This window comes from Alligator mississippiensis, chromosome 12 (genome assembly GCF_030867095.1).
Source record: "Alligator mississippiensis isolate rAllMis1 chromosome 12, rAllMis1, whole genome shotgun sequence".
In the NCBI taxonomy this organism is placed as follows: domain Eukaryota; kingdom Metazoa; phylum Chordata; order Crocodylia; family Alligatoridae; genus Alligator; species Alligator mississippiensis.
The window spans coordinates 64,827,469-64,855,468 of NC_081835.1; the positions used below are offsets into that span (position 1 = coordinate 64,827,469).

Below are 28,000 nucleotides of genomic sequence, written 5' to 3' on the forward strand. Positions count from 1 at the left end.
CATTAGCCCTATGCATAATTTTAGATAATGCTTCTAAGATGAGATTCTGTAAACCAACTTTCACTCATGAACCTATTTTACACTGGCGGTTTATAATACGACTTGTCAGACCCCAGAAGTCGTAAGAGCTACCTGCCAGGAAGTGCAGTTGACGGGCTGCATCTTCAGCTTGTATAAGTCGAGGGACCTACATCCATTTCATACCACTGGAGATCTCGTCCAAAGAAATCAAATAATTGACCTAGCAAGCTAGAGCAGATGATGGTGGTAAGCAGAAGCCAAGATCCCCTTTTGCTGATCGCAGAATCTCACGTTGAAAGAATCTGCAGCTCTGGAGAGTTGGCCGGGTTCAATGCATTGACACGCAGAGCTAAACTCTATTCACCTTCCTCATGTAAGGAATCCATTTAAAAGAATATCAATGGGCCTATTTTTGCAAGTAAAGCAGTAGTCTTTGGCTCACACTTGAAGTTTGAAGGCACAAGGCAACATGCTTCATTAACTTCAAAATGCTGCAACCTTTCTATGCTGAAAACTAAGGAGTAAATTATGCCAGAGCCTGAAAAGAAGACACAGCATTCAGTCTTAAAAATGTATGAAATTAAAAAATAAAGATGGAGCAGCTCCCTTAACAGAGAAAACATCTGTTCATTTTTCTTCTCCTTTTGGACACCAGACAGGCCGTGATTAATACATTATGGCTGAGAAAGAGATGAGATGGCATTTGCAGAATATGTGCGGAAGAAAAGGAATGATTTCTTCTCAGTAACAGGGACAAATTACATTTTAATTGAATAACTTTCATAGGTAGAAAGTTACTTTCCCAACAGGCTACTCAGATTCCTTGTAGAACAAGCATGCTGGGCTACAATTCTCCCTGAAGGGATGCCAACATCTTCAATGGGGCTTCACAAAGCATGACTGGGTTCAGTTTGGGTCCAGTCTAAGTCATGCTGTCAAAGATACAGCCCATGGGCTGGATCTGCCCTGTGAAGCCCCATCATCCAGCCTGCTATGTTGTCCATAGGTCTTGGGCTAAAGCCACACACGGCTCTCAGCACACAGGGCTGGTCCAGGGAGCTTGTAAGTGGATCTAGCACATGGGGCCGGTCTGTGGGCTTGATCTGGCCTGCAGACTGGACCTGATGTATTTGACACCCCCAGTGTAGATTTAAATACAGTCTAAATTTTAAATGCAGTTTGAACATTTTCAGTTTTTCCAAATTAACCCACTTTGGCAAAACATATTGTTTTACAGTTGGATGCCCAGGCCAGTGGGGCAGAGACACCAGAAACAACCAGAGATAAAACTGAATATTAGTTAGAAATTAAACCACTGTTAAATCCAGAGACGCTAACCCTCCTCCAACGGAAGAGACGTTGGTGTTGAGTCTGCAAAGCCAGAGCCCTGACGCTTCTCAGCGTTGAAGGTTTGTCTCTTGCGTTAGGTAAGCAAACCCTTCTTTGGATGAGAAGCGAAGACTAAAGGACCCTAAGGACAGCAGTGATTTCTCTCTCTCAAATGCCCCAAGATGACAGTTCTGCAATGGTAAGCCTAAACACAGTTTATTGCTTTCATCATAAAACCAGGTAAGAAAACAAATATCACACAGCCAGATTCCTGACATTATTTAGTTAGAAAGTCCACCTGCTTCAGTGGAAGCTTCCATCAGTTCAGGCTGAGCCTGCAGTTAACTAACCGTCTCTATTCAGCAGTGCACCTAAGCATGGACTTAAGTACTTTGCTGTATTGAAGCTTGAGTAAAGACAGCAGGATTATCCTGTGGTGCCTAGATCGGGCAACATCAGCATTTATTGATACTGAATTTAAAATTATTATTAACATTTGAAAAAAAAAAACAAACCCAAAACCTATATTCAATCACAGGGCTGTGAAAGAAATCCTTTGCAAACAGCTGATGAATTCTAATGAGAAATCCAGCTTTAAATGAAAAATATTGGTAGTTTAATTTAAATACTTTATAATAGGCTACTAAATAATAGGAAAGCGCAGTGCAGAAGGAGGCACAGACACTTTGCAGTGTCAGCACTTCTACCCTTAAATATTTTGGTATTGAATATTTGACTGCTCCAGTATCCTTGCTTTCCAGTTCGTATCTGGCAGAGGAAAACGAACAGCTCCCCTAAGATTCAACCAACTTCAGAACAAAAGCTTCTGAAAAATAATGTCTACAACTTCCATTCATGGCCTCAAAAGTTAAACACCACCCAATACCACAAGCCCTCCCTAGCCAAGCTTATTACTACAGGAACACTGAAGTTACTAGGACTAGTTAAGTTACTAAGCACCACGCCTGGTTATAAGGACTTGAAAAACTGCATAGTTGCTTCAGACTCAGCATTAAAGACACAAAGTAAAGGAATCCTACACTCAATTTACTATACACACTAAACTATCTTCTGCCTTCATTTAGACACCTGCGGCCCCACTGACTTTCTATGCACTTTCAAGTGGGTGCCCTGGTTCTCTTCTCTTATTTATTCTTGGTCACACCCCAGTTTCTGCACCGTTCATGGATTACAGATGATACTTGTGGCAAGGGTACAGGAGGCAAGCGGAAGAGAGGCAGGTAGTTGGGGTTGCTTTCCTTCTGAGAATTAAAGGGAAAGAAGAGGAAGACAAAAGGCTTCTTAATGATTAACTCAAAATCTAATAAGTGTATGAATAGCTAAGTGATTTAAATGCCACTATATTTTGATCATTTTAGATTACACAAGTACATTTTTCATTTTTAAAAGGTAACAGTCTATAGTTCATTTTCAACCCTTAATATTTAGTAAGAACTAGAGTAAAAAAGTGGGGGGGGGAAGGAAAACAGATGCCAATAAAAAATTAATTAGATTAGCTGTTTCTCAAAACATTATGATTCAACCCTAATTGGACAACAGGTCTCCATTTGCAATCTGATAACATAAAAACAGACTGAGGTGAATGCGAGAGCTAGGGGCACTGCTGCATACCAATTACTGAAAAAGCATGCTACATTTTTAGGCCAATTAATTTCAGTGCTGAAAACTAAACCTTTTAAAATTCTGCAACCCACATCAATTCTTGTCCATTAAAATTTTTAAATGAACTGGGCCTGTCATCGTGTTGTTTTCTGGGTGCGTTCTAGGCACTTCCAGCTGTCCCTCAATATGGGGTCATTTGAGAGATTTAAAATAAAACTAAATGTACTCTCTCTGTAGGAGGAGGAGTTTATAGAGAGAGTTTATGTAAAAAAAATAAATAAATGTTTAGGACACTGTACAGAAGTCAGTGCACACAATAAACTGCAGAAAAATGGACTGAGGGTAGCAGCACTCCTACACAACAGTGAAAATTTAGATAGCAATAATCACAAATGAATCTGTTGCCAAGCACAGATTTCATGAGCTCTAGTGACATTCCAGGAGTCCCTCGATTTGCTTAATTAAGAGCAAAGAACTGTCAAGTAGAGAATGAATTTCTGAAAATAACCTCACCAAGTGTGGACTGAAGAGATAATCCTTTTATTTTATTTTTTTTTAATTGTAATGTCCAAAAGAACCTTTGCTCAACATGGCATGCAAGGTTACAACGTAAGGTGTTGTGCAGGCAATACCCGTAAGTATGTTGTGCGGTAATTACTGAAAAAAGAAAGGGTGTAAAAGCATAAGCAAAGCGATAACCACTTCCAAGATGGCAAAAAAAAAAAGGCTTCTGAGAAGGATCAGTAGCAGTCCTGGAAGCCAAGCGAAGTATGCCATCTTATCTCAGGTTTTCTTTTTCAGAAAATTAAGTTTTACCACAAGATTAGTACATGCAGCCCACGGTTATTAATAATTAGTATTTGTACCATAGCAGCACCTGTGTCAGGGCCTGTTCTGCTGCACACCGCACATATGTCTATAAAGTGCAGTGCACAGCAGAACAGGCCCTGATACAGTAATACAGAGCCCCTCCTCTGAAAGGCTTACCATTTAACTAGACAAGACGGACCTTCTCCATGTCACAGATGGAGCACGGAGACAGAGTATATTAAGTGACATGCTCAGGGTCACAGAAAAAGTCTGCGGCAGGAACTTAACCTGCATCTACCGAGTCTTAGTTCAAGGTTAATCACAAAATAACCTGACGGTTTGATAAAGAAAAAAAGTGTTCATATGGATTGCTGAATACATTTCTAGTATACATGTGCCACATCTGATTTTTTGTTTTTTTTTTTAAGAAAATACATTGCTGCCTCAATGTGTGCACCTGAAGAGTAAATTCTTAGGTCATTAAAAAATTAACAGATTAAATATGAAGCAAGACCATTAAACAAAACAATCCCTGGGCATAAACAGACCTAACAATTATGATCAATAACAAAAACGGATACAAGCTGTTATGTTGCACCAGTTAGTGTACCTACACACTCAGGTAGGGATACAAGTGTGGCAAAACCACACTAAGTTTAACCCCATTCCAGGTCAAATTGAGGCGGTTTTTCACTTGCATCACTACAAGCTCCAAGCTTCTGCAAACATTTAGATATTATCAGGTCATTTGCTTTCCTCAGTGGCAGCCCTTCCCTTTTTTTAAAGTAGCTAAAATGTATGTTTGTCCATATCCCACTCTCTCAATTAGCAGATCTCGTCTCTAATGTCATCATCATTCAATTGCTGCCAGGCGTGTGCAGCAAATTATCTGCTGTACTTTTTGCCTGAATACCATATGAATTGTTGAAGCAGTAAGCAACTTGCGGGGCACTTACCACTAAATGGTTTTCAACGCCATTGTGAAACGACCCCCTACCACTAGCACCTACTGTTCCTCCTCCACTTCACACGAATTAATTTGCAGGAGGTCAGAAGAGGGGAGCTATTTGAAAAACCTGTAAACATCAAGGGAAGAGGGAGTGACAAGCAGGAGTTGGAATGGAAGAGCAAGACTGCAGAGACCGCACTCAGATCAGTGCTTCTCAAGACTTAATGGACGTAGTTTGTGAACGTTACCCATCATCACAGTCTCTGCGCGTCAACTTGAAACGATACTGAGACAAAAGGTTGATATCGAATGCTTTCCTCCATATGGCCCACTCACCTATGAAGTTGCTTGCCAGAATGAATGGGGTAAGAATGAGCAGTGTCAATAGAGTAGCATGGACAGTATTTTTGCACTTAAAAAATATGTTGTAGAATGAAGAGCTGATGGATAGGGATTTTTTTAGAAGCTGGAAACCTGACCCAACTTCTACAGGACAGCAAAGGAACAAAGATTTTCATGAGGATCAGAACAGATTGAAGCATTAATCTGTGGCTCAAAAAGGCCATTCAGGAGAGTCATTAAGTTAGAAGAACCAGATACCCAAAAATGTTGCCTGTGTCCTGCTGAAGGACCCAAGCAGAACACAGACCTAAAGGACTTCTAGACACTCATTTGCTTCCAATACAATAGCTGAGAATAGTTCTGGGCATATAAAGGTGGAAGTTGTTTAACATAAAAGTGTTAAGCAACAGAGAGAAAAATCTCAACTATCTTAAGCCCCAGTTCTTTAAACCAAATGGACTATTTAACAGTTTGTTAATTAGTCCTGTAAAGGGCACCAGAAGGTCTACCTTTTGAATACTGGATTAATTCACTGCTGCATCTAATGGAGTCGCAAGAAACACTGCAGTGATGACCAGCCCCATTACTTCTAATTCATGCCTTTACTTCCTTATTTTACATAGATTCAATACCTTAAATGTGTATTGCACCTATTTCTAAATCTAGCATAGCAACAAGGATGAACAGGATGTCGTAGCACACCATGGTGTCATACTATGGGCTCCAGGGGATTTTGGTGTTAAATGATCTCCAATGTACAAAATGACTGCTAATTTTCTCTCTCTCGTTTCATTCCATTGTGTTCACAGCATGGTTTCCATATCATGCTCAGCTCTCTAACTGTAAAACCCATTTATCCCGGCAGATTTATTTTCTTTCGAGATGAAGTGGACTATTCCTTGAAGGGAAAAAAAAGGAGCATTAACTGGGGGTAAAAAATGGCTCTGACAGCAGAGACGAGTGGCTTGTTGAGGACTCTTTGACTTCCTTAAGCAAGGAGGGAGTTTTTAGCAGATGAACCTGACCTCCTGGAAACAGTTTAGAGATGTTAATGGCAAGAATGATTCTAGCATTGTGGGTTTTACTGGGGTCAACTTAAAAACTAAGTAATACAAGGCTACAAATCTTCTGTGCTATAAATTTTGGTCAAAATAAGATTTTGGTCTAGCAGCTCCCTGCAGACTGATCCCCTAGGATGGTCACAAAACTGGTCAGTGAATGTGGTCTGTGTGTCGGGAGCACAAAGCAGAAATGAGTGACTGCCAGCTCAAAGGAGCAGGCAGGGATACTAAGAGTCATGCTTGTAGTTAAAGCCAGCTCAGGCCAAAGAAAACCCGGCTCAAAGCAGAGAAAGTGCTACTTTCACACAAACCATCATACTAGTGCACTAGGGTTCATAGCCTCTAAAGGGAAAAGGAAAGCATTAAGCAAAGTGCACTGGTCTAGGGTTTTATTGTCTTGAATAAGTACAGCTGCCCTTACAGATTGACAGCACAGCATTTGCTTGGGGATGCTGCAGGCTTATGTTGTATTTCTATTAATGACTTCTCCCCATAAATTAATTTACTGAGTGCTCATCTTGTGATGTCTGCATAGAGATTTGTGACAGCTTCCAGTTGTGTAGATACAAAATCGGTTACGTTTTGGAAAGCTGGCTGCCGTGATAACAGCACAGTTTTTAAATTAATTCATATTCCTCTTTCCTTACTGACTGGTAGACTGTCCTCTACAGAAGCTAGCAATGCAACGAGTAGAAATATCTGGGTGACTGCCGAAACATGGTATACTGCAACAGCCAAAATGCATACTTCGTAACAAAAAACAAATCTGTTTAAATAAACCTTTAAAATGAAAAATGAGGGGTAGAAGGCAGTGAAATGAGTACGTACACTAGCATTTCATCTTTGAAGACTGATTAAATTCTGAATCTCAGAAATATGGACAGTGAGATAAAATAATTCTTGGCAGCGACTACTGTGTTTATTTTCATCAAAATCGAGGATAATTATCCCACAGAGATGCCTTTCTGCAGTCCTTATTTCCGTTTCCTTTAAACATTACTCAAGCATCAGGAGGGGAAAATTTGTGAAACTGACTGAAAATTATCTGAAAAATAAAACAAATGCAACAGCCTAGGTGATTTATTGCTTTTTGAAAAGGTAAATGCAAATACAGTATGCAAATATCAGAGGCCATATAAATTCTCAGCATCATGGCATTAACTATACTAGCAAGATGTGGAACAAGGTAATTTAAATAACCCCAACAGAAAAAATGTGTCTAGAAATTTAGAAATGTCTTTTTCAGTAGAAAGGCCCACAGATCCATCACAGTGGCTCACAGCTCAGGGGCAGAACAAGGCCCGTCAGTCACAAACAGAGGAAAACTGACTTACCATCTGACAACCCCCAAGCTTGAGATAAGTTAAGTTATTTCCACAGCAGCCGCTCAGGGAGGTTGTCATGATATCCACCTTTAGTACAGCGTTCACAAATAAAGAACAAAAATTCATTTCTCCAGACTCAACCAATCCAGAGTATATCTTTCCTCCCCCAGAGGCCAACAAAGCTGTCCCACAGCAAGAGAAGCAATTTTGTCCCTCTGGGGGGTGGGAACGCCACTTATTTTCTGATTTTTCTGTGCAGAAAGATCAACAAATCCTTAACTGAAATTTCCTTCCTAACTACATATTGGCTTGGAGGGGGGAATGGGAAGGGACACCTGATGCACATCAGTATTGTAACGCGTCTCTCTGAACAGTGTGGTTTCAACTAATGTTTGCATATCAATCTCACCAAAAAGCTTGAAACATCTCCCGTTGTGGCCCTTCCTGTTCCAAGAGAGTCACTCGTATGTGACATTTGCCAGAGTGATAGCATCCAAAGAACAGGGCTGGAGCGTCATGTATCAGGCATCTTTGGAGAACACAAAATTAACCGCAATAGCATAAATTTATTTCAAGGTTGCATTCAAAACAGAAAAGCATGGCAGTAGTCTCTTCAGACAATGAGCGCTCAAGAAGTAATACAGACTAACAGTACAACAGCAGGATCACACCACATAATGAACACTCATTTTTATGGGCATAGTGCATTGATCATCTTTGTAACAGCCACAGATTAAACTCCACTTGGTTTCTAAAGCATTTCATTTCTGTTATCATCACTGGTTACTTTAGTGCTGAATAAAAGGCATTATGACACTTGTGGATCTGCACCTTCATCATTTTTATTAAGTGAAAGGCAGGTATTATTCCATGACCTGTTCATATCTTCGATAATAATGAATGTGTCATTACACTATGCATGTTTCCCGTGTTAGAAGAGAACGCTTTCAGCTCCATAGAAAAATATTCAGCATATTCCTATGTCAGGATATAAATCCAAATGATCGTAAATGGCAACCAGAATAAGCACCAAGATTTAAACAGTAACTATAAATATGGATTACTATAACAGCACAACTTTATGAAGAACAAATCTTTTATTTTCTCTGGGCTAATTAGCATTAATAAACTATGACGCAAATATTTCCTTTTGACACAACGGGGAAGCAAATCATTAGTGCTGGAAGGAAGAAGCTAAGGCTAATATGAATGATCTTCAAAAGATGTTTAAAGTGTACACACTCTAAATGATATACATGGCTCCCAATTAAAAACCAGTCAAACAATCTGCCTCTAACATCTGATGGAGAATATGCAAAATGTGCTATTCACATTTAAGTTTGCTAAAAGACTACACTCTTGTCTTCAAAACCAATGCATTTTTGAAGAGGAATAAATTGCTTGCAATTAAGCAATGGTTATTACACATTTTAATTTAAACCTTTTACTATTGCCGCTACGGAGGCTTAAAATTAGGTACCAAAAAAGGAAAAGTTTGCGAAACCTTTTGAAATGGATTTTCAATTGGAGGCACAATTTGAACAGTGATTTGCATCAATGATTATCTTAATTAAACTGCTGTTTACATGAGCAAAGTTGATTTACTTCAGCATGGCTTAGCATCATTAGACCATCTATTTAGTTGTGTAAATTTCCATTAGATCAAGTCATTTTTTTTCACTTCAAATAGGTTATGAAATGTACCTGAACCAAAATAAAATTGACCTGTAGGGAACTTTATAAATCACATCATACTAATATTACAAGATACAGAAGAGTAATCGTACACGCTACGAGGCTAAAAGTCTAAGTGATGCCATGTATAGCCCAAATATGACAACCAAAATACATATTTTGTCACTGTTTTACACCGGACTCTACATTCAATCTTGTACAGCAGAACACGCTGATGGCTTTGTGAAAATATTGTACAAGAACATAAGGATCAGGCTGCAGATTCATCCAGCTCAATATCGTGTCTCCAATGGCAGCAAAGCAGCAGATGCTTTAGGTGAGAGAATAAGAAACAGGGTATGTGTAGAGTGATGAATCCTACGTCAGCTCCTCCCAGCTGTATGTTTAGGGATGTCCCAAGACGACACCCTTAGACACCCACGCTTACACCCTTCACCTTTATGTTTAATAGCTCCAGATGGATCTATCTTCAATACGTTAATCTAATTCCTTTTTTGACCTATTCAAGTTGGTGCGAGACCAATGTTTTCAGTATATCTTAAGTTTGGCCACTAAACAAAACCTAGAAAACACATTACTTAAATTGCAATTCTGGAATTGGAAGCATGTAGTGGTTCTACAACCAGAAATCAATAGTACAGGATGTTTGCTGGCCATTCACTCAGTAAATATCATCCCACAAGAAAATAATGAAAGGTTTTGATAAATCTGTAAATGCCATAAGTGATGAGTTCCAAATTCAGGTTCTTGGCCACAGGTTATTTGGCTCAATTTAGGAATCAGTGGGCGCATCTACACGTGATATTACTGCACATGAATAAATAGCAGAGCTAATTGCTCTGCAGTTTATTGCTCCTGGGAACACCGTTTGAACATGTGCCTGGGAGCAATTAACTCTGGAGCAATAAGCTCTGCAGTTTATATATGCATAGCATGTGAAGACAGATCAAAGCAGCCCCGGCTGGTAGAGGACCCTGGAGGTTAGCCTGCCAGCCCAGAGCTGCTGGCCCTGGGTCATTGTGCTGCAGAGGGGCTGGCTAGGGCTTGAGGGTGCTCCAGAGCAGGGCTAGCAGGCAAGCAGCCTCCATGCTGAAGCACCCTCGTGCCCCAACCAGCCCCTCCAGCATCGACACGTGCACTGCTGTGGAGTTTCACTCCGCAGCAGGATAGTACTTGCATTTATAAGTAAGTATTATCCTGCTGCGGAGTAAATTAGTTTACTCCAGCCTAATAGAGGCGCATGTGTAGATGCTGAGACACTTACTGTGCAGCTAATTAGCCGACTGCAGTAAACGTTTCGTGTAGATGCACCCAGCGCGTGGGGCTCTATGGCTGGTTTTATGCAGGAGGTCAGCCTAGACGATTACAATGGTCCCTTCAGACCTTAAAATCAATGACAACAATACTGCCGCACAAAATGAAACTAACGGATTAGTAGCTTCATTAGTGCTTTATTTAATTTATTTATTTCTACTAATTGTGAGGGAAACACTGGTTTTGAATTAAGGATGCCTACAGAAAAGAGGATTAGGCCTGGAAACCAAAGCTAGGGCAAAATGAAAACCTGATTCTTTGGCTCTTGAGAATTTATTTGCAAATTCCTAACAAGAGCATTTCTCCATACCCTTTACCGTTATCTTTTTAGTTAGACACATTTTTGTTTTTTTCAAAAGAGAGAGAGTAAAAGGAGAGAAATCAGCAACAAAAACATGCATTTGATTAGCAGCCATCTGCATTAATTGTGATAAGACTTTCCCTTGTTTTTTGGGGGGGGTTTTGTTCCCTAGTCACAGTCAAATAGCACATACTGGCTAGCATTATAGAGTATTCTGAGGGAAGTTTTATGGTGCTGCAACCCGCTTTTCTTCTCGGGAGCAAGGAGATTTTGAAGCTCGGGTCTACATGCATAAATTCCTAATCAAGCTGTCTGGGGATCCACAGGAAGAGAAATTCCAAACCTGTAGGTTGGGATCTCAAAGCAGTATATTAGCTCCTTCCTCTCCCATCTGCATAGCTCTTCCAGAAACTTTTCTGTAACCATCCTTTAACAAAGGGACCGGAGTGCAACAAAGCAGAGCAGCTACTTCCACGAGGATTTCTGCCAGGATTAAACAGAACATGCTGCGGGCACTGCCCACCCCAGGTCTCTCCTCCAGCTCAGGATGCATCTCCAGTATACTCGGTACCTAGCTCCAGGGTGTCTGCATGCAAGGCTTTCAGGGCTCAGGAGAAAGGGAAGGAGCATGCCATAGTGGTTCTGCTCCTTCCTTTCAGATTATGTTACTTTTTACTCTGTTTTGAGTCCCTGGATTTTTTATGGCATACAGGAACAAGTGGCACCGCTTTGAGAGGACAAAGAAATCTACTCTGTCGCTTGATACGACATGGACCCCCAGTCACATAATCACCTGTGCAATTTTAGATACGTATTTACACAGGATATGTGCTTGAATTGTAAGCATACGTGTTTGCAGATTCACTGCTGCTAACTCAGGAGGTACAGCAGAAGAGGGATCACTAGCCCTGTTTCTTACACTAAAGAACCTCCTACTTGCTGCTGTCAGAGACAGGGATACTGGCCTAGGTGGCCCTTTGGTCCGACCCAACAGAGCGAACGTGTTCTCAACTGAAAAAGTGAAGAACCGTAACACTAAGCAAGTTTTAAATTCAGTACACACACTGTAACCATAGTTAGCAGAAGTATTTAAGTATAGTTACTTGAACCCCATCTGGATGGCTGTACATTTTCAATTGCTAATTATTGGCAATGTGAAGGTAATAATTGGCTCTTAGTGGATCTGAAGTCTGAATGTTGCCAGAGAAATTCAGTAAGGATGTACAGCTTAATAAATGCACTGCTTTGATTCTGCATAACTCACAGTTTCAATGTAGTATATCGCTTCATAGAAAAAAAAAGCTCCATCAAACCAAAAAAAGAAATTAAACTACAGAATATTTCTGACCTATTAATTTTTCCTGATAATGAAGTGCTTTGGGATGATTTCTAAAACTCACTTTCATTTTGATGCTTCATTTATTTTAATCTAGGAAATAATTAGAGGGAAATCAAATCCATCCCCACAGCAGAATATTCACCTGTCTAAGATGCAGCTCATTTGCAGCTAGTGATTTCTTTCTCAATTTTTCCCCAAGTGTTCAAACTGGGCGTTACATCCCATGCTAAACTTTATTTAAATCAATGTCCATTAACAACTTATCACTAAAACTAAACTCCAGGGTGTTTGATGAATGGGTGGCTTTCAAAACAGGCTTGTGCGTGTCATTTGTCTGGCTTGAAGGGGCCAAATTCTGCTCTCAGTTACAAACATGCAGTCAACAGGAACTGGACTAGCAATGATACTGCAAAGAATAGACAATGTTGCTTAATCCCCTGGGTCTCATACTTTATTTTGCCCTAATCCTCAAACTGCCCCCTAACACAAATGTCAGCTTTTCGTAGCAACTGGTAGGGATGTGCAGAAAAAGGGAATGGAGGCACATTTTTAGAACCAATTGAAATGTATTGAAATGGGCAGAAAGGGAGAGACAAAAAGGAAAACAGCAAACTGTTTGCTATTAACAACAGCACAAAGGCATTTGGTGCTCGATTCCTTTCCCACAAGTGTTTTAGACCAGTGTTTTTCAGTTGGCTTAAACCTTGTGTATGTGATCCAAATGAGGCCCCAGAGTCGGAAGCTTGCACAAAGAGCCACTCCTCTCACAAGAAACCCCACCTAAATCAGCCACCCTGAAACACCGGCAATGTCTCTAAGACAGTTCTGTTCAACCTTTGAATGCCCGTCTCCACCGGGCAATGGATTTTTTCAACCATATTGTACTGATATCCTAGCACCTGAGTCCAGAAACTCGTATAAACTCCGAACACAAGCTTACCGTCAATTGACGTTTTCAATGAAAACGTCTTGATCCTCAATTGAAATCCTTCTGGAAAAGACATTCTAGCAGGGATATGCAATTATCAGATCAAGATACAGTACATAAAGATAAAGGAGAAATGTTTTCTAGATGCAAAGAGAGCTGTTTACCTGAATTCCTATTCATCAAGATGAAAAGTTAAACATGCTATGAACACAGATCAGATATGAAAAAAAATCTCTCTGGGAAGCAATGAATGTAAATGTCTTGGGGCAAGGATACCTAGATACCCAGTAACAACATCATCTGTAACCAGATTATCCTCAGAAATGATGAATTCATGCTGTGAAGAGACAATAATTTATCTCATCACAGGATAATCCTGTTATAAATTATTTTGCAGTCAAAATGTGCTGTAAAAAGATTTCTCATTTGGGCAAACATCCGAAGCACATATTGCAGTTCTCCGCTGACTGAGTTATTTGTAACTGTACATTTAATCTCTTATCCTATACTTAAATATAGTTATAAAATGTTTGGAATAACCAGTGATTAAACAAAAGAGGATACAGCTGGCTACATAAAGAACAAGATCCATTTTTCAGCCCAGAGTCCTGAAATATACTTAATATTAAGGGTTAACATTTGATATAGCCAAAACCAGAGAAAGACTGCTTCCTGATGTCAGCATGACTACTGAGCACAGCAACTAAATGAGCATAAAAACACTATACTTTAAAGAAAGGCTTCCTCAAAATCACATGGCTCCTTGGAAAGTCAAATATTATGAGTTTACCAGCTGTACAAAAGGTACCTTCATATCAACTCTACTTTTTCTGCTACTTCTTTCAATACCAGGATAGTAAGACTGTCCTTGAAATCATCATAGAATATGAATTACATGTTTAAGCTCCTGCTAAGTGACATGAAGAGGACAAGACAGATATTGTAAAGTAGAAACGAGCCTACAGGCAAGTGAAAAAAGTGAAAAACCACTCCCTCTTACATGAATCTGAGGAATTGCTTAAAACGAGGGTTTCACTGAAACAGAAAGCATTACTGTGCTTTCCTCTTAATCTTGCCCCACCATAAACACTTCTGTGCAAGCTGCATCACTTTTGCTCCAATACAAAATCCCATTACCAGGCAAATTCTTACTTTAAAATAGTGAAGAGAAACTATTATACGGTATCTTGAGGGCAGACTATTACATACAGCTGGAAAAAGCAAAGAAGATTCTCTTTATACTGACAAGGAATCTCCTACCTCGTTCTATGACAAGGCCAGCCAAAATAGGAGGCTTCCCAAAGTGATGGCTGCGTGGACACTCAGGATCCCATGACCTATTTCTCCTCCCCTCCCTGTGGTTGACTGTCAACCTAACTGCAGAAGCATACATCTTCACTATAGATATAGATATAGATATATCTATATAGATATATACACAAAAAACAACATAGTGAAGATAAATACCCAGTGACACCTAGTACGTTTGTATGGGATGCAACTCATTTCAGAAAGGCTCCCCGGGCATGTCTCTACGTCGCCACCCTATGAAGATGTAGCGATGTGCTGTGTTGCCTTACAGTGTGCTACAGCAACTTAGTGATCCTGTGGGTCTCCATGTGATCACCAGCTACGTCGCCATAGTGGCCTGCTAATCATGTAACTGCCCATACTGCACCATGCTTTAGTACTTCCAAAAGGCATCGTAGCACTGGCGCCATACAGCAATGTGTAGCTGCGCCCTTGTTTTAGTCCATTGCAAGGCTTGTATTCCACTTACTGACCAATGAATACAGTAAACTGTTTTTAAAAACCCTGTATCCATTCATTACAAAGGAGCAATTTTACATAAAATTTTCACATATTTCAGCTCAGATATGGCGAGTCATTTATCAGCATACCACGCGACTCAAAAACATATGAATATGCAAACATATGTCTCAAGACTGAATCAGTGATGATGCCTGGGAACCAAATCTATAAACTAACTAGTGTGGATTAGTAGATTATTTGCTCGAATATCAGTTCAAGTTATTAAAATAACAAAGTCATCAAATACTACCATAGTAAGTGTGAAAAAGAAGCCATGGAGACTTAATTAGATCTGTACCTCCTATACCACATTCTACTACTTTGCTAAAGACTGAAAAAGTTTAAAAGGGAGGCTGTAAAATCCCAAAGATTTGTTTCATTATTAGGATTATGGTTAGATCATGCTGACAAAATGAAAAGGAAGTCCAAATACTTACAGGTTATCTTTTTTCTTCTTTTTGTATGGATCCATTAGACGAAGAGTATCTCTGATCACAGCTACTTTCACTTCCTCATCAACAGGGCTTGGAACATTTTCAAACACCCCTGGAGAAAGCTTTAATTTGCAAAAGGATACAAGTGTTCAGTGCAGAACTGCTGCTTATTTATTATATAGCTGCTGAAGTCTTAATCATAGCCCACAGGTTTTAAATATACAGTGACAAATGACAGAATACTTTAATAAAAATGATCTTTTAATACACTCAAGATGACATGACAAGTTTAGTCAAGCCCCCTAAAAAAAAAAAAATGGGAGAAAAAGATCATAGCCACCACTTTTACCATTTATATTAAGTACAAAAACAAAACAAGAAATGGTTAGCATTTCCCTAAATATAATTAAATTCAACTGCAAGGGATGTTGAATAAATATATTTATGACAGAGATGATGGAGAGCTTTCACAATTCCAATAAGTCATGTTTCAAGAGTATAAGATTAGCAGTGACTGCAAAGCAAAAAATTACAAAGAACCTTACCAGTTTCATATTAGCAGACAGCTTTCATCTTTCAAAAAAACACACCAAAAAAGCCAAACTTAAAAAATTATATTCCAAAGTCATTGTCAAGCTGAAAGGTCTTACCTCTTGTTCATGTTCTATTCTCATGCTGGGGTTTGCATTTACTTCGAGTAACATAGGCTTCAAGTTTTTCATTAGGAGAATGTCAAACCCTAAAATCTGTGCATAACAAACAATACAACATTACTTTCGCCCTCTCCAGTGCCTCTTAGAGAATCTGCTTCCTGCTATGCACTATGTAGATGCTGTATCCATCCAAAAGGACTGTTTTCCTACCTGATCGATGGCACAGGACAGCCCAGGAAGATTACCTACATTCTTTGTTTTTCACCCCCACACTTGAGGTGGTGCATCCGCAGAAGAGGCAGGCCAAAACCCCATTCCCACTCAAAGTCTTAATAAACAACTTTAACTACTTGTGGGCAGGCTGCCACACTTAATGGTGAAATACTCATTCTTCTCATTCTTTCCTTAAGACAAAGACCTGGGGTCATTTCTTGGCTCTGCCCCAGACTTCCTGTTTGACCTGATCCATGCCTTACTTCCTCACCCATCTCTTACACTTTTTGTCTGCTTAGATACTTAGATAATAAGCTCTTTGAAATAGGGACTCTCTCAGCATATCTATACAGCACCTCCCATGACAGGGCCCTGATTTCTTCAAGGGTTTCTTTGGTATGGCCACCTGGCCTTGCTGAGCCATCTAAGCATCCTCTGGGCATAATAAATAGTTTCAAGTTGACCTCTGAAACAGAGGGTCCCCCGCTGAAAGAATCTCACTGGACACACCACCTGCTTGCCCTTAACTGGTTGATGCAACTTGGTGTTTTAGCTGATCTTGTTCAGAATATTGACTGTGGAAAAGAGGGTAACCTGGGACTACCACAGTCTCCAGTTCACCAGATTATTCAGTAACACGCACCTGCCACTCCTATGCAGCTGATGGGGGTGGGGGAGAAGGGAAAGGAAATTAAACTGCCTGTATTTTCACAATCTCTCTTGTTTTGCCCATAACAATACTTTTTCAGCAAACACAATGATTTGCATGGCACATGGCTCCTTGAACGCTGCCTTTTGGAGGCTATTAACAAACTGGAAGGGACCATGAGCATGTATGAAAACCCACTACTCTTCTACAGAGGAAACCACTGGATTCATCTAGTTATTATGTGCGACTAGGATACATGTTTGTTGCTGTTTAGTGGCTCTTTGCTGTGGGGAAGGAAAAAAAAAAGTCTGAGATGTATTTATCAGCAAAGCATTTTATTGTAGATGTAGACACTAATTGGTAAATTGCTGCTTCAGTGGTTATTCTCACTGTAATGATAGAGTTTGCTAATATAATCATAGCCTGTGCCTATTTTTCTGGCAAGACCTGCCCAAATTACAGTTCTGGAAGGTCACTTGTGATGTTGGACATTTCATGCAAATCAACTTTCTTCCTTTTCTCTTAAAAGGAAAAAAAAACCAAAAACCAACAGCAAAAATCCCAAGCAGAGGGAGGACATTTTCCCTAACTTAATGAGATGTTCAGAGTAGACATAAAAGCACTTAAACGAATGGGTCAGTTAGAAACCATAGTGTGACAGACCACCTAACTTCTGGGAGTGGCAATAACCAGTGTTAGTCTTTCATGTGCACAATACAGACGGTCACCCAGATCCTAAAATCTGGCAGGAAGAAACCAGAAAAATAGCACTAGGAAATGTGCTAAATAAATGGTAGGCCCTTCCTGTCAGCACGTACCTTTTGGTCATCAGTGACCTTCAGAATGCTTCTATCTAAATATACATACTATAATCATCCTTTGATAAAACAAGATTTGAAATTAGTAGCATCAGTGTTGCATTGAATCTGCTCAGCACAACCACCTGGAAGCTTCCTAGTGAAGTGAACACAGCTACAATTGATTGAAAACCCACAGAAGCCCCCAGGGCAGCTGTTTCAGAGTAGGGGTAAGGTGCCTCTAGTGGCACTCTAGATTGTGAATGTTTAAGGGGCACTGTTCAGCATAAAGCTACTTTCCCCACTACCAATCAACAACAGAATGACAAGAAAGCTTTAATGAAAAGAACTTAACATACAGAAAATTAATCCATGTGCAAAAATAACTGAACTCCAATTTCATTATAGAAAGGAAAACAGCAAAGAAAGTGATGCACTCTCATGGGAATGCACCATCTAAATCAAAATTCCTAACCTACCTGGAAGCAAGTTGGCCCAGGTTTTCCTGTTGGTATATCAGACTGGTAATAAACTTTCAGTTCTGGAGTTAGTGCAACAATCGTTTTAATCACCAGTGAAATGATATCTGACCACACTTTCTTGATGTCAACCCCTTTGGAAGACAATCTGTAGAGGATGCTTGAAAAAGTCCTTTTGCTGCCAGTGTTTACACTGTCTGAATGGATGAAGTTCCCACTGTGAATATTCAGTGAATAGTTTGTCAAGTGCATAAATACCTGGTGCAAATTTTTGAGGGTAGGTTCTTGATAGGGCTCTGTACAAAATCTAGAGAGTCCGTCTTTGGCTATGTAAATTTCTAAAGGTTCTAAAGATTTCAGTAACACATAGAGACGGATATCAAATTTCAGCTTGTCAATCAGCAGTGGTTTACAGATGTATTCCTGGACAACAGCTGGCCTGCTCTGTAGGTTTCCAGCCAATCTAATGTCACTGGGATCTTTAATGAGGTAGATTCCATCCCCCTGACATCCTCCGTCAGGTTTCACAATGAACGTGGGCTTCCAAGCTGGGTCATTTTCTTTCATCATGCGAACCTACAAAGGAAGGAAGAAGATAATTATGTTAACAAGGGCCATGAAATACAGGGAAAGAATTCTTTGGTTATTGCAGAAAGAAAAACTTCAGTGCTATGACATCTCAAAAGAAATCCTACTTACAAGCAGCCCATGCAAAAACTACGCGTCGACAGCAAGGAGCGGTAAGTATAATGCAGGTAAGAGTGGAAGATACTTATGTTGACAAATACACAAGACCAGACAAATAAGGTGAATGGGGAGATACCGAGCTAGAGAAAACCTTGTTGTATACAGGATCCCAAAAGCCTCCCTCCAGCACAGTGTGACGCTTCTGTTTGAAACACTTCTTATTAATGAGGATTGCTATTGTGGACATGACTCACCAATACAGATCTAGTTTGGAGACGAGGCTTTTGTGCAGCATCTGATACTTACTCAGGAGGAGAGGCTCATGAAGCCTGAACAAGCAGCCTTGTACACAAACAATCCTGAGAGAAAGGAAGCTGCCTGGCAGAGATTTTTATTCAATTTGGGTTACACCAGGTTACATCCCCTGGGTATGGGGTTACATCCTCTGTCATCCTGAAGACACTGTGCATCCACTGTTATCCAACACTCCCACCAGCAAGAGCCCAGACTGTCTTCCAGTCTGATTGTCAGATCATTCCACAATGGCATGAAAAAAGTCTCTTCCCAACACTTACCTAGATCCAGTCCATAAAGTTAACGTGTAAAACACAAGTCTGTGTTGTGCCTTTATTCAAAAAGACTTGTGCAAACCAATGTTTTAATCAGAAGACATGCACTAGACTTTCTTGCCAAGTGCTTACCTTCCCTAGCAACAGCAATGTGGTATTAAAGGATGAAAGCACGTTTCCAGCCCTAATGAAAGTAACTCCAGTTGTTTTGCTTGTAAGCACTGCAGAAGGAAGTCGGTTCATTTCCAGACTTGAAAAACATTAACATAAATGGCCTTTTCTTAAGCTGTGTTTCCAAAGCTAGCTGGGGCACAACACAGAGCCGTGAATCTAGTGAATTGCTATAATGGTAACAAAGAAAAAAAATCTTCAAAACATGAAATAAGCACAACAGATGCAAAAGCGACTGCCTAAGTTGGCAGAAATCTTTAAACAATACGAGATGCATCTGCCCCATTCTTCCCATCAGACAATAATTCTGATACTCATTTGGGCTTTTAATACCGCATAGCCTGGGTACAGCAGCAGTGAGACTGGTGTCATAACTTATTTTCCTGAAATGGAGCTCAGCGCTTCAACATTTGAAAAAGACACAGCTTTAAAAGCTGGGAATCTGAAAGCGTACCCTCAGCATAATGTTGAGGCTAAGAAAGATGGGCACTTCAGACTGTCAGGCAAACTCCTAATTTGCAAGGAGGGCTGGCACAGGAAGGACCCTCTACTCACTGAAGACAGATAGTGATCTCTCTTCGTGCAATGCTTCAGCATCATGCAGAGTGGAACACAGGCTTCTGCATCAAGAGGCGTGTCCCCCTATCTCTATCTTTTCTTCATGATTATAGGAAACCTCCATCTTCTTCATCACCTGCCAAGCACATGTCAAGTCTGCAAGCATTTTCTGCTGCCACAACTTCACTTCCTCTGCAGACTATCAAGACTCAGTACCATCAGTTATGTGGCATGGACTTTAGAGCACATTCATGGGGTTACAAGGTTGTTCGGGTAAATGTGATTTCTTTTATTAGACCAACTAAGTAGTTGGAAAAATTGTTCTTTGCAAGCTTTCGGGCACAGACACCCTTCTCCAGGCATAGGGAGTGTTATGCACACAGTGACTTAAGCCTTCCCACTATCACTCCTTCCTGAGATACCCATTTACAACTTTATAGGAGGCATGTATCTGCTGGGACCAATCACGGCAGGAAATGAGAAGGGTACATTTTCCACCAATGAGTGATTTGTTACCAGAGAGACAATACTGCATAAGCTAGGAGACACTAACAATCAAATACATCACCAAAACCTACATTTTCTTTCTTTGAACAGACTATACCATGTGCATCTCCAGTGACCAGTTGCCTCTGTTCTTCCATTTGGAGCTGATTACTTCCTGGAAATTACACCAAAGGTACATTACAGCCTGGCATTTCACTACTAGTCTTCTGATCAACATGAACAAAGAAAAATTCTTTCCACTCATTTCAGCAACTGCTGGCAGTGGTTTTGCTCCGCATTAAGGAAATCTGTTGCTAGCAGATTACAATTCATATGTTTTCTCTGAGCATACATAGTGTGAAATAAGCAAGGTGAGGAAAGTAAGTCCGGAGTTTGATGGTATTTAATACTGTATCAAAACCTTTGGTTGAATCTCAAATGCATTACATGCCTAGCCTTGTATCTTTCCCCAGTTAGCACAGCTCTTAGATTTTCAATTTACTTCCCCGATGTCTCCTTATTGCACTGGCTCGGTACGATGCGCGTTGCCCCCTAGTGGATGATTGCAAACAATGGTGGGGATTCGAAACAAACAACAAGCAACAAATCCAGATTTAAATGGGAAAAATGCTTAGAGAAATAGCTACACAGAATAAATGCTAATTCTTCCACGGATAACTTTGTATCTCAAGATAAATGCTTCTAATTTGCATCTGCATGGTGTGGATTTCTTAAGAATTATGTCAAGTGCTTTTCACTGTTAATGGGTGATAATGGATTGCCTCCAGGAAAGGACTGTGTATATTCCACAATTTTTCATTGCAAAAAATGCATCTTGACAATTGAATTGATTATCCTGATGGTTAAAAGGGAGATGCCCTTACTAGAAAGGAAATTATTAGATAAGAAATTTTCTATCCTGTCACATGGCATCTCTCAATAAGCCAGCATGAAGCAGCAAGTCACCGAGGTAGCAAGGTTAGGGGAGAAAAGTATAACAAGAAAATAAGGTCTCCCTTAAAAAGCTGATGCTTCAAACACCAATCCATTTTGACACTGCAGCTTGCCATGCCTTCCCAGAGAGGAGGCTGCTGCTGATGAAAGCAAGTCCTCTGCCTAACATGTACCAAGAGCGTTGCTTCAGAACCAGGTGGCCGCTTTGCGTACTCCTTATGGTGGAGCAGATGCCCTTTTGTCTATGCTGCAACGCATTTTTGCAGTGTGAGCCTTTATTACTCGTGGTCCTTGTTTCCCCAGTACCCCGTGACGTGGCCATTTTCTTGGCACAATGGCTTAAGTGCTAGGTCCTAGACCCTCTCAGTAAATACAGGAAGCAGTTCCACCCAAATCTCCACCTGTGGCCTATCAATGTCTGTAAGCACTCGGAGCCTTACCGGTTTCCAAACCTGGCCTCAAACTCAAAACCATAAACGGAACAAGTGAGAATTGCAGACATGTCTATTCACATACAAGCATAAAACATCAGGAGTGAGAAACAAATGGGAATCGCAAAATTCTGAACAGGATCCAGCTAGCCCTCAAAATTTGAAGGTATTTGAATCTGGAGTTTCTACCAGGCCCATTAGTGATTTTTGCATATTGACATGAGAAGAGATAGATAGATAGATAGATCTGGCCAGTTTTAATTCCCTAAAGAACCAGCTATCTTATCTGTAAGAAAATTAGATCATTCCACTTGGAAAGAACTGCATTAATACTTGGCAGGACCAAATATAATTATTGTAATAGGGTTACTTAGCCTTTGAACACCACTTGTTAATTGATATATTCATTTAGCAAGAAGTGTTGGGAGGCTAACATCATTCCCAATTGGACACAGTGAATCAGAATTTAACAGGACACTGATAACTAATCTCTGGGCACAAATCTGCATGTTTGTAGGCTGCATATCTTCTATCAACACTTTCAAAGACAATATAAATTATTTTTTACATCAGAGAAGAGAACAATCACCCCAACTAAATTGCTTACATTATGACATACCCAAGAAACAAAGTAAAGTCTTACAAGCTTCAACTTTATTTCTGAGCGGTAGGACCAACAAAGAGAAAAGAAAAAAAAAAGTAGTAACTGGGTCATTGTGAGCACCTGACAGTATCTGCTGGATATATGGATCCCTCATGTTACATGAATAACTGCTACTACCTAAGTTTTACTTGTTTGTACACAAGTAATAAGTCTCTATAGTTTGAGTTTTTAGTAAGAAGCCTCAATAAGGACAGAGAATATTCTGAGCAAAGGATCAGGAAAGATTCAGAGCAATCCAAAATAAAAGTGAATCATAAAATATGACATGCTTTACAAACACATTGCAAGGGAAGGAAAGAACATAGGCATATTTTTAAGTTACCAAAGTTGACATGCCTCAAAGGTATTAAGTTTGCCAAAGATAAGTCGAGCCATCTTGGGGGACTAGATGCCTTGGGAGTCTTGAACACGTGCAGTCCATTCAAAAGCAGCATCACTGGGCATGTCTACACGTGCATTCATGAGCTGTAATTGGCACTCCTGCGCAGTAGCGCCAACGCATGTTTTTTACGTGATGCCAATGCACAGTAGCCTAATTCTACTGCGCGTTAGCACAGCTTTCACCGTGATGCACTCATGTGCAGCAGAATTAGTCTGCTGGGCTTTTAGCGTCTTGTGCAGACGCGCCCACTACTGCTCAAAAGCTGTTGCCATGTGAAGCTTGTTGGTGACTGGAAAGTGTCCTTAGCAGGCCAGCTGTTAACATACATGTCAGGAATGGCAAAAAATAAGTTTGGCATCCACTGGCAACCTTGCTGGTAGTCTTAGCAGTGAAACCAAGAACTGAACAGGCGACAAAGAATGGGCCATCATGTCACCCTTTACATCCAGCTCAAAGTACAACTGTACAAAGTTTTGTTCTTCTCGGTGCTGTATTAGTACTATGGCTACAGTACTAGGGTCTCCAAGACTATAAATCCAGCAAACTTCATGAACATTACAGTCGCACATAATTTTACTTGGGAGGGAAAAATAACAAACACACTCGGGCACATGCTGCACTATTCAGAAAAGAAGTCTACAATGCCAGTTCCCATGAAAAGAGAATGACTGCTGAGAGACGAAGCTGAGAAATTCAGCCACAGGAGCCTAAACATGGAGGGCCAGCCAGGAAAGTCCAGGAGGTCCTGCAGCTGGCCACAGTATTCTCCATGCACAGGAGTCTGAAACCACTTTTCTCTGGCCAAAAACCAATGCACCGCCCAGCACGTTACTGAAATCCCACTGACAATTGGGACACACTCTGAACTCACACATCTGAAAATGGAAGAGAAAGAAGTAAATTGCCAGGGCTACACTCCCTAAAATCATCTAGCAATAAGCAGGGAGTGGCTGCTGCTATTGCTTTATACAAGTTCACAAAAGTAGCGTGGGAAATTGTTTTTCCTTGATAGTTTGTATTCTGAGGCACCAGTCAAATCAATGGATTGCCACAATGAGTCCTGATACTGCCAGGTGGGAAAAAACTAGACCGCGAGGAACGCAGACTTCCACGAAGACCGCTGGGATTCTCAGGGCTGACTATGGCCTTCTAACGGCTACATCAGAAAATCCATCTATGCTGGTCCATGCTGTTATCCCACCTGTGAGATTTCCAGAGTGTAACGAGGGTTTTCCTCTACTGGGAGTCCCACCATTCAACCTTCCCATTTGCTGTAGTGTGAATTAAAATGTAATTATTTAGAGTTAGGATTTGCACATGGACAACTGATAATATTAATGGAATGGCAGGTCACTTTGAGGCACAAGACAGCATCAGATAGTGACTTGACCCTATACTAAAGGGTATGGAAAAATAAGATTAAATGGGACTTGTTGCATGAGTAAGGAAAGCAAGATTTGGCCACTGATGGTTTTACCCCCCAAACGACAAAAAAGGTTTCTGTAGGAGACACCAACCTTCTAATTCACCCTGGACAAAGTTAATGTTAGGAAAGGGATATTTGATAAGCCTTCACATTCATGCCCTGCTATGTTCCTAGACACACACACAGTGCAAATCATGGCTTACTAGGGCAGTGAACAAAGGGCTTTGCTGCATTAGAAGCACAGGGACAATATGCCTCCCATTCCCCATTTCTGCTGCTCCTGCCTTGGGCTCTTTCTGTTCAGCTGCAGCAGCTCTCTGCTGAAGGAGAATAGTACTTTCTGGGGACAACTGCAATGGCAACCTGCTTTGCAATACTGTATTTTAACAATCACTTCAACTGCTGTTCAAGTCCAGAACAAAGCACCTGCTTACTGCAGACAGACCAGGGAATTGTAGCACCATTAAGCCAGGTGCTCCAAACCTGCTAGTTTCAGAGCTCAGCAAAGAGCTTCTCTCTGACACGCTCCAAAAATCAAACGCAATCAGTTATTTCCCTAGCCAGTGAAGACATGAACAGTCCTCCTAGACAGGCAGATGAATCACATTTCAACCCATTTTGTCTGAGACGAGATGCAACACAGTCAACCACATAAACCACCTCTCCCTTCTTTAAAAAAGACTTTTTGAATAATATGAAAATGTGATGACTGAAAAAAAATATCGGGACAGACTTTAGAATGAGAAAAGAATCCTACCCACATAGTCAGACTAGTTCCTCTATGGAAAACCAGGTCCAAGGACTCAATTTAGCACTTTTGCTATAAGTACTAATCCGCAGCCAAATACGGTAATTTGGTTTGCTGCGTTATTAAAGATCAACAATCCCATTAACTCCTTCCATAATCCATTCACTTGCCCTGGAAAGGACCTCATTTTTCTACCAACGTGGACATGCCGCCAAGCCTACTGAAGCGGACAGATGTTGGGGTTTATACATGCTCTCAACCGTTTGCCTTTCAAATCCAGTAAAGTATTTTACCACATTTCCAGGCATGCTTCAAAGCCTTACTTTCCGCCCTGCACTCTCTTATTTGGCCTTCCAGTCCCTCGGTACTAATATGTGCCAACCAAGGAAAAAATAAATCTTGAAATCAGGGATCTAATCTGGGAACAATCTGCCTGGTCTTTCACCGGACGGATCGGCCTCAAGAAAGCAGATTTGTGGTCTTGAAGGAAATGCCTGAAGGGCTTCTCCAAAACTAGCATAAACATACAGCATAAAGTACATGGGCATTTTTGGTCAGCCCCCACACCATTAGAAGGTTTATGCATTATGTCTGAAAAACAATGTAATACAATTTTAGCACAGCTTTCTACCTAGTGTGGATGGAGTAAATGGTGTTAAAAAACATATTAGCCTAAGGGTCAAGACAGTGGGAAGAGTAGGGTACTTAAGACTAACCAGAGCCTGAAGCACTATACTGACACAGCAATCAGTCGTTTAGAAAGGAGAGTGTGTGTATCCGGGGGTGGGGCAGACAGCTTTCATTCTGTAATAATGCTCATTCAAGAACTGATTCGCTCTGGTTTAAATACCAGCCATGTTCTCTTGAGCAAAAGTGCAAATAAAATGTCGCTCTCATGACACTGCTTCCAAAGCAAACCAGAATAGGTGAGAACATGACAAAACTTTGTAATGTGTTACTCCAAAATCCACAGAAACCAAAGTATGAAGCTGGATATTATATTCCAACCACATTGTAAATTGTATTCCAGGTTATTTGGGAAAAAAAGAGTGTGGCAGCAGCTTTGTCCAGACTGATCTTAACATCTTCTATTTGACTAATGCAGTAAAGTACCTTGACTCAGAGTCTTAGTGGTATCTTTACATACCTCAAGCCCCTTCAGAGTGCAGGTTCCTACAAAATTGATGCAGAATAAAAATGATTTAAGGGAGGACACAGGTGCACTACAGAAATGAAATTAGGTTACCTTTGAAAAGTAACCACTGTATGTCTGTACCAGTCCCTAAAATGAAAGTGTCTCAGAATCTGAAAGGGTATCCAATATTTTGAGAGAGAGAGAGAGACCACAAAAAGGGCTACAATATTTGATATTCTCTTTCACTCATAGTTGGACATCTAGATTCTCCAGGAAAAAGCTGCATAGACAGATTTGTGGACACCGTTATCTTGAGTATAAGTTGAGAAGCCACATTTATACAGGTTTTGACAGAAAAACATAGGTTATCTTTACTGGATGATTTGGAAAGAAAACTTAAAAAGATGTGGCAGATTTGAATGTACAAAGACTATAACATTCATGCCAACACATATATGAGGTCTCTAACAGCAAAAGAACAGATTAAACCACCAAAATTAAGCTCTGCCTGAAAAATTGGAATGTTTAAATTAGGTTCTTATTAAAATTAATCAAATTCTGCCTATTCATCATGCTCAGAGGCAGTACAAGACAGCAGGAAAGTAATCAAGGTCCTGGTTTGAATCCCAGCCTACAAACTTTTGAATAAGACATTCCTATTAAAAAGAGAATTTACCATTGGCTCTGTGGTTTGAACAGATTATTTCTTAGTACTTAGCAATAGTTTTTTGCATAATCCCCAAAAGATTTCTTTATCTGTTCCTCCTTTTCTGATACTTTGAGATACTGGCAGTCCACGTTTTGAGGTACAGCAGCAATCACATATGAAAGATTTATGGCAAAAAACTTCTGAGAGACTTATAAACTGTGAAAACCTTACAAAGGAGTTCTGTGAATGAAAGTAGCATTACCCATTTAAAATACCTAAACAAGCCTTTTCAAGGTACAAAGTCTGTGAAAGATAGCACCATTTGAAATAAATATGAAAATGAAGTTCTAAACCTCTATGTAGCTTCAAGACAAAAGTCTATAGACCTAGCTATATGGGAACAAACAGAATGGCACTTCTTCCTTGAGGTGGCTGCCATCTGAGAAATTACAAATTGTATTGGGCAGCTATATTATTTTGAGAAAGCTAAATATATATCGATAGAATAAAGTAAATTTTAAAACCATTGTCAGAAATACCTGCCACCAGTTTGGGTTCATATAAATGATGCTCATACAATCACAATGTAGCTTGTATTTCCTAGCCAGAGACCCATGTACATCAAGTTAGCAAGATGGCAGCTCTCTCATTGATTGTTTTTAAAACTGGGGGTTGGAAAATGAATATCCACGCTAAGTAGGAATTGAGTTGAGGGAAGACAGAATGGAAAAAAGTTGGTAGCCCCTGGCTGGTTCAGAGAAAGTGAGAGATAGATAGATAGATAAGCATTAGCCTCCTGTTTGTAGAACTCGATAAGTATTAAGACATACTAGAGGTAATTTTATTTTGGCAGCGCATAGTAACTCAGCAAGGAGGAGCAACGTCACCAAACAGTTCACAGATTTCACTTTTAGGTTATCTATTAAAATAGAGATAAGCAGCATCTCACCCAGTCTCAGTCTAGCTCTTTGAGACAAGTTCCCTCACTACTAAACTCAATATGAATGGCGATGAGTTCACCTCTCACTCCTAGGACATGTTATAATTACAACTCCTAGTTGCAGAG

At 40.3% G+C, this 28,000-nt stretch overlaps 1 protein-coding gene across 4 annotated transcripts in view; it reads right to left on the reverse strand.

Moving 5' to 3' along the window:
• TTLL11 (tubulin tyrosine ligase like 11) overlaps nucleotides 1-28,000 on the reverse strand; it is a 130,597-nt gene that overhangs the window by 81,774 nt on the left and 20,823 nt on the right. For 3 of the 4 annotated variants that reach the window (XM_059715713.1, XM_014603712.3, XM_059715714.1), the window contains exons 4-6: nucleotides 18,075-18,650; nucleotides 15,934-16,029; nucleotides 15,287-15,405 (exon numbers count right to left, since the gene is read on the reverse strand). In XM_059715713.1, coding sequence (XP_059571696.1) covers nucleotides 15,287-15,405; nucleotides 15,934-16,029; nucleotides 18,075-18,650 — 791 coding nt within the window. Of the gene's footprint in view, nucleotides 1-15,286; nucleotides 15,406-15,933; nucleotides 16,030-18,074; nucleotides 18,651-19,462; nucleotides 27,999-28,000 lie in introns of those variants that run through there. The other variant, XM_059715715.1, reaches the window with a different exon arrangement.